This window comes from Sinocyclocheilus rhinocerous, unplaced genomic scaffold, assembly GCF_001515625.1.
Source record: "Sinocyclocheilus rhinocerous isolate Xijiao unplaced genomic scaffold, SAMN03320098_v1.1 scaffold340, whole genome shotgun sequence".
In the NCBI taxonomy this organism is placed as follows: domain Eukaryota; kingdom Metazoa; phylum Chordata; class Actinopteri; order Cypriniformes; family Cyprinidae; genus Sinocyclocheilus; species Sinocyclocheilus rhinocerous.
The window spans coordinates 753441-761589 of NW_015670980.1; the positions used below are offsets into that span (position 1 = coordinate 753441).

Here is an 8149-nt window from a genome sequence, read left to right on the forward strand (position 1 = left end):
CACCTTTGTTTACTTCTGTGTGTTGCTTGGCAACCACTTTGTTGCAACCACGACTGTTTCTGAGGAACTACATTGTTTGGTGGAAGAATACTGTTTCTATTAATATCATTACACTTGCTCTCTGTTTTATTTTGTGAAACCTTATGGAATAACTGTTTTATAAAAGCAATAAGCCCCGTGAAGCCGTGGTTTACAGTGAATTTAGTGAATTTAAGGGGTTTAATTAGTAAACTATCAGTATACCTATAAGTTCACTTTTAGTATAGTTGCAGTACAAACTAAACATTTTGATGTAAACTAGTTGTGTACTCAACGTTTACTACTGTTATACTTAAAGTATACTTTTATATACTAGAAAGTGGGCCAATTTAGTCCCAATAAGTATTGAAATAGTACACTTACAAGTATACTACTAGTACACTGATATTTGTATACTTACTACATAAAGTATACTTAAAAATATACTTGAACTTTACTTAAGTATACTTAATAAAATAAACTTGAAGTATACTACTTTTTGGTAAGGGAAGGCTGAGAACCAGCATATGGTTTTGCAGATTTGGTGTGTGCTTCTGCTGTTTGACTGTCAGCTTTCAGAAACTGTGTGACAAATAAAGATTTAGTGTGTAAGCAGTTGAAAAAAAAACTATTTATGAATGCATATTCTTATGTTTTATTTGTGTTTATTTTGATTTATATAAATACTAGGAGAAGGGGTTAGAGAAAATATATGAAACGTGACTGAAAACTTAATTGCAAACTATGAAAGAGCGCGTCTGAGCAATATGTTTGCCCTGTGTGTTTAGGCAATGAGACAGACGCTCATGGCTGTTTTCGGGTTTACATTATGAGGATGTGACTCAAACAGCGTCTCAGTATGAGAATGAGTCAAATGTTGGGATTCCTTCATTCATGCAGGTTCACACTTCACAAAAATAATCCAGTTAATGACTGAATCTGACTCTCTCTCACACACACACACACACACACACACACACTCACACACACACACACACACACATGTTTCTGAGGAACTACATTGTTTGGTGGAAGAATACTGTTTCTATTAATATCATTACACTTGCTCTCTGTTTTATTTTGTGAAACCTTATGGAATAACTGTTTTATAAAAGCAATAAGCCCCGTGAAGCCGTGGTTTGTGCTTCGCGTCGTACCTAACACGCCCCTTAGCTGTTATAAATTCACTGTAAACCATGGCTTCTTGGGGCTTATTGCTTTAATAAATCAGTATATACAAAATTATTTAATTTAAGTGTCACGTTTGTGATTTTTTTTTATGTAAGCTATAGCTTCTGACCTTTAAATCAAAACATACTCATGATTTTATGGCATCAATTACTGCTTTATTTAATCAGAAACACAGTCTAAATATTATTTGTGTATTTTGCGTTTATTTTATTAGAAGTAGGCCAACAGCGCCCCCTACGGAATTAAAACTCCTTACTGAGCGGGTTTTAGGACCCGGGGGAGGCCGAGATGATTTGAGAGATGCCAGATCTTCTAAAGTGTGACGTGACATGTGGTGACCCTTACTCAGAATTAGTGCTCTGCATTTATCCCATCCAAAGTGCACACACAGCAAATACAAATTGCAAAATGCTTGATTAAGGCTGAATCAAAATCCAACAATACTGATCTCTGATCAAAGGCTACGAAGAGACTGAGAGTGGTTTCCAGTTGAGCTGAGGGTTATGGGTAATATGATGGTGTGATATCAGGCCATGCAGAGAGTGTGGCCAGAAAAACGAGAATAAACTCTCAGTGTGTGTAAAACATTCCTGAATTTACGCAACTATGGCCTTATCTGACGATCATTCGCCTGTAACGGCACACTGTTTCAACATGCAAACACAACACAATCAAACACTTACACAGCGGGCATGGCATTTTTAGTCTTACTGCCTTATGATGTACATTTATTTATATAAAGGGACAACAAAAATGTTAAATGTGGTCATTTGACAAAAGTTGATTAAAAGTAATTGTATAAACGGCTAAGAAAAGTGAAGTTAGTTTTGAGGAAATCTTTTTTTTTTTGGCAAATGCCTCTTGCTTTCATGTTTTATTATTAATGCAATGACATTCTGGCATTTGTAAGACTGACTTAAAGTCAGAAACATTCTACAGAAGTGAATGCTGTCCATCCTTCATTTTTTTGTGTTACTGTGACAGTAACAAGCTTTAGTCCTCAAGGGGGCGACAGAATCACCCTTAACTGCTATTAATCAGGTAAATTACTATAAATGAACATTTAACTAACTAGCTGGCTCAGCAAGATTCTCTTCAGACTCATAAAATATTTAAAACTTGTTTTACTGTGATGTGAAAAAGGTCATTTTCACCACATTACTTGAATAACTCCGTAATAAAAAGGGGGGGGGGATCATTTTAGATTCTAGAATGCATCTGTATAAAATAAATTAAAAGTCAGAAAAAACTCTTTATAAAACTTTATAAGACTGATGCTTTTAGGGTTGAACGGTGTGGGGAAAAAATAATATTTTTTAATTGTGATTATTATATAATATATAATATGAATATAAAAATATTAAGCAAAATTGAAAAAAACTTTGTAACTATATTGTACTGTAAAATTAAAAAAAATTGTATTTAATAAAAATATGAATTGTATACTACAACTGTAAAATTACAATACTAATATTTACATCTTAATTGTGTTAAGAGTGTTTTCAGCTTGTGTATTTTCATATAAAAATACGGCATGCAGTTGCATCAAACAATGGTATAAACATCATTCAATGTAAATTGTGATAATCGTAATTAATAATCACAATTTCAAGGTAATAATCGACAATTATGATTTTTGTCATAATCGCGCAGCCCTACTATCAAGCTTTTATTTTGGCTGTGATAATTGTACTAAGCCATTTCACATTTTTTATTATTTCAGTATACAGTATTGTGCAGCCCTTCAGAGTACTGATGCAACTGTAGAAGAACACATTTTACTCTACAACAGTGATGCTAGGTATACAGTATGTATTTGTGCAACACGTTCTCACTCCCAACTCGTCACATATTGACGCTTTGCTTTTTGACGCTCAGAGTACCCCTTTAGCATCACTTTTCGACGTGCAGGGTCCTCCATTGTTTTCAGTTGTTTGTCTTAATTTAATGGTTTGCATGCATTTGTAAAAAATATAAATAATTTTATATAAATGTATACTTTCATCGGAGCACCTACACTAAACCTACCCACTTCTGAACCATATAAAACACGTAACAGGCAAATATAAGTGCAGTCACAGGTATTTATTGCAAAAACTGACACCAAGGGTTTCTTATTTAAAGCAACAGAGGACCCTGCACATCGAAAAATGACGCTAAAGGGGTCCTGACCAAGTGTCAGTATGTGACGAGTGTGGAGTGAGAACGTGTTGGTTTGTGTCGTGTTATAAGTTGTGTTCTAGATTAAACTGCACTTGGACTGGAGTTCTGCAGTTCTTAATGGCAACTTAATGACAAAAGAAGTTGTGTTTTCCATGAGGTTGCGGTTCATGGCTTGAGCTCTGGAAAGAGGGATTCTGTCCACTGTGGAGTTTAGAAATAAGAGCTTACATCTTATGGAGCATGTGGTCTCATAGGTTGGCATTACAGTCCTGTTATTTGCTGAACTCTGTAAGCGAGGTCTAAAGAATGTTCCTCTCTGGTTTTTAAACGGTAAGGAAAAGTTCTGCAAAACAGCGTGCAATTCCATGCTCAGTTTCAAGAGGAACAACCAGCAATGCAGCTTCATAGTCATTGTCAGATCAAGATTACAGAGGAACTGAGTGTGTTTTCTTAGAGACTAAAATACCATGACCACACACACATAAGACTGAGCACACACGACATGACACGGCAAACCTACAGTACAGTTTGATGGGTCCCTCTATGGAGGAGAACAGGTAGAGCAAACATAAGTAGAGAGAAAGACGCGGTTAAAGAGCAAACAAAACACAACCTCTGATTCCAAAGATCTGATTGGCCTTTTCCTACAGTGTGCAATACTGAACCCTGAATACAGATTGTTTCATAAGGAATGATAAAGATCAATTTGAGGGAGAAGTTACTTACCAACAAACTGTGGAGTAAAACACAGCTTTTTATAATAAGTGAAGGCTTGAATAAAAAAGCTGTTCAAATTTACTGTATACTCTGCACTATGTACGTAGACTACCATTTAGGGTCAGTAAGACATTTTTTTCTAAAATAAATGAGTGTTTTATTCAGTAAGGATGCATTAAATTGATCAAAAGTGAGAGAAAATGCATTTATAATGTTGCAAAAAATGCAGTTAATTAAAACTAGTTTTTTTTTCTTGAAGAACAAAATATGTTTAGTTTCCTGAAAAATATTAAGCAGCATAACTGTTATCAACATTGATAATAATAAAAAAAATGTTTTAGCATATTAGAATGATTTCTGAAAGATCATGTGACACTGAAGACTGGAGTAATGATGCTGAAAATTCAGGAATAAATTGCATTTTAAAATATATTAAAATGTTATTTTAAAATTTCAGAGTTTTTTTTTACATTAATACTATTTTTTACTGTATTTTTATCAAATAAATACAGCCTTGGTGAGCATTAGAGACTTAATGAATATTATGAAATTATTTCAAAGGTAGTGTAAATCTTGCAAGATTTGAGAATTTGCATAGCTAGAATTTGCATAGAATGTTTTTATGAGCACATTTCTGTAATATTTCTAGAGTCTGCAGAGAGCCTCCATCTATTTCTAACACTAATTATTACTTCTTGTCCAATGGACATCCATGTTTGCTCCATTAAAATCAATACAAAACTTTACGCAAACTGTATAAAGATGAAATCGGATTAAGAAAATTACCATTTATTTTTCATCTGATGTTTTTTTTTAAATCTGATATACTGTACAGTCAAAAAGATTATGACTCGCGCTTCAGCAGAACAGAAGTGATTCACTTGAGCTTGTTCAGACATTAAACCTTTTACAGGAAGCCTAACAAACCGCTTGATCTGTGAGGATTGTTATCAGCGATCAGAGAGAGGAGACAGTGTGACAGCGGCTCCAGAGACCCGCAGCCGTTCTCAACTGATGCGTGAACTTTAAACACAAACTAATGCATACTTCAGGCTTCTTAAGAAGCTTGCGGCATATCTGGGTCTAAATCAGTGGGATTCTCCTCCTCTCATGTCACTGTTTTGGTATACTGTATGATAGTTTGTGCATGACTGTTATGGTTTTGTCTTTAGTGTCGAGCAGGTTTCATTACCTGCCAGTCCTGAGTTCATGATGACGGTGGGAGATCCGCAGCCTGGAAGTGGAGGAGCCATGGGGGGCGGTGGAGGGGGCATAGGGACAGATATATCCACAGCAGGGAGAGGAGGAGGAGGAGGAGGAGGAGCAGATGGACCGTTTGGTACTGGAAAACACAAGAGGAAGAAGGAGAAAGCAGGTTCGGTAACACTTTATTTTAAGGTGTCCTTGTTACACGTTACATTCACTTACTATTATAATAACAATACATTATTCATAATTACATGCAAGTAACCCCAAGCCAAACCCAAATCCTAACCCTAACAATATAGTAAGTACAATTAATATTTCTCAGTACTTAAATAATTACACTGTAACAAGGACACCTTAAAACAAAGTGTAACCCAATCTTTTAATGTATTATTGAATAAAATATTAATGATTAAAGAAAGAAAAAATTAATAGCTATAATATGGACTATTGTAAATGCTCTGTGATACTCAGATACTGTGATTTCCTTCTCACATTGCTGATTACTGTATACTCTGCACTATGTACGTAGACTACCATTTAGGGTCAGTAAGACATTTTTTTCTAAAATAAATGAGTGTTTTATTCAGTAAGGATGCATTAAATTGATCAAAAGTGAGAGAAAATGCATTTATAATGTTGCAAAAAATGCAGTTAATTAAAACTAGTTTTTTTTTCTTGAAGAACAAAATATGTATGGTTTCCTGAAAAATATTAAGCAGCATAACTGTTATCAACATTGATAATAATAAAAAAAATGTTTTAGCATATTAGAATGATTTCTGAAAGATCATGTGACACTGAAGACTGGAGTAATGATGCTGAAAATTCAGGAATAAATTGCATTTTAAAATATATTAAAATGTTATTTTAAAATTTCAGAGTTTTTTTTTACATTAATACTATTTTTTACTGTATTTTTATCAAATAAATACAGCCTTGGTGAGCATTAGAGACTTAATGAATATTATGAAATTATTTCAAAGGTAGTGTAAATCTTGCAAGATTTGAGAATTTGCATAGCTAGAATTTGCATAGAATGTTTTTATGAGCACATTTCTGTAATATTTCTAGAGTCTGCAGAGAGCCTCCATCTATTTCTAACACTAATTATTACTTCTTGTCCAATGGACATCCATGTTTGCTCCATTAAAATCAATACAAAACTTTACGCAAACTGTATAAAGATGAAATCGGATTAAGAAAATTACCATTTATTTTTCATCTGATGTTTTTTTTTAAATCTGATATACTGTACAGTCAAAAAGATTATGACTCGCGCTTCAGCAGAACAGAAGTGATTCACTTGAGCTTGTTCAGACATTAAACCTTTTACAGGAAGCCTAACAAACCGCTTGATCTGTGAGGATTGTTATCAGCGATCAGAGAGAGGAGACAGTGTGACAGCGGCTCCAGAGACCCGCAGCCGTTCTCAACTGATGCGTGAACTTTAAACACAAACTAATGCATACTTCAGGCTTCTTAAGAAGCTTGCGGCATATCTGGGTCTAAATCAGTGGGATTCTCCTCCTCTCATGTCACTGTTTTGGTATACTGTATCATAGTTTGTGCATGACTGTTATGGTTTTGTCTTTAGTGTCGAGCAGGTTTCATTACCTGCCAGTCCTGAGTTCATGATGACGGTGGGAGATCCGCAGCCTGGAAGTGGAGGAGCCATGGGGGGCGGTGGAGGGGGCATAGGGACAGATATATCCACAGCAGGGAGAGGAGGAGGAGGAGGAGGAGGAGCAGATGGACCGTTTGGTACTGGAAAACACAAGAGGAAGAAGGAGAAAGCAGGTTCGGTAACACTTTATTTTAAGGTGTCCTTGTTACACGTTACATTCACTTACTATTATAATAACAATACATTATTCATAATTACATGCAAGTAACCCCAAGCCAAACCCAAATCCTAACCCTAACAATATAGTAAGTACAATTAATATTTCTCAGTACTTAAATAATTACACTGTAACAAGGACACCTTAAAACAAAGTGTAACCGCAGGTTCCATTAGCCGTTTATGTATTTGATTGATTTTGAAAAATTAACTTTAAAAAAAGATTCACCTAAAAAAAAATACATTCTTGTGCGCACGTATATTACACTTTCCTTTTAGAGTAATATCTAATTTCAGATTTCTCCCCTTTAAACATTATGTGCCAAACAAACTGTGGTGGGTCTCTTTATACTGTATATCGGCTACATTAGATGTTCTCTTCCTGTCTAAATTGATGTATTTTAACCAGAATAAGTGGCACTGGGATTGATTTTCAGAGGCATTTTTTAAACCTTTGTAAGGGGCAATCTTAAAAATGTACTTATTAAAATGTATCTGTGTTGCCTTGCATTTATTCAACTAATTCAATCAGTCAAATCGATCAGAATATTGTAGGCTGCTACCAATACAATTTTAACATGCAAGAGTAGTAACAGATTTAGATAAATTGTGCAGTGGTATTTTTTGCCCATCTTAAATCTTAGGGACAGTTTTGTTTTGGATTTTGGCCAGAGGCGGACAGTAGTGAAGAATTTTTACTCTGCTTTAAACGTGCATTTTCAAGTGTCTATACTTTATCAGTATTTTTCTTTAGAAAACTTGGTCCCACTTTATATTAAGTGGCCTTAACTACTATGTACTTACATCAAAAAATAAGTACAATGCACTTATTGTGTTCATACTGTATTGCAAAACACATTTTGCTTGTGTAAGGGATGGGTCAACAGTATAAGTATAAATGTAATTACAGAAATTAATTACAGATGTAATTACATGCAGGTTTTTTTTAAAATATAAGTACAATGTAAAAACATGTATGTACACAATAAGTGCATTGTACCAAATGATTAA

At 34.5% G+C, this 8149-nt stretch overlaps 1 protein-coding gene across 1 annotated transcript in view; it reads right to left on the bottom strand.

Moving 5' to 3' along the window:
* LOC107734486 (formin-like protein 2) overlaps positions 1 to 8149 on the bottom strand; it is an 88935-nt gene that overhangs the window by 17671 nt on the left and 63115 nt on the right. Inside the window, exons 10-12 of the mRNA XM_016546458.1 lie at positions 7021 to 7062; positions 5282 to 5416; positions 3893 to 3913 (exon numbers count right to left, since the gene is read on the bottom strand). Of these exons, the coding sequence (XP_016401944.1) occupies positions 3893 to 3913; positions 5282 to 5416; positions 7021 to 7062 (198 nt within the window). The remainder of the gene's footprint in view (positions 1 to 3892; positions 3914 to 5281; positions 5417 to 7020; positions 7063 to 8149) is intronic.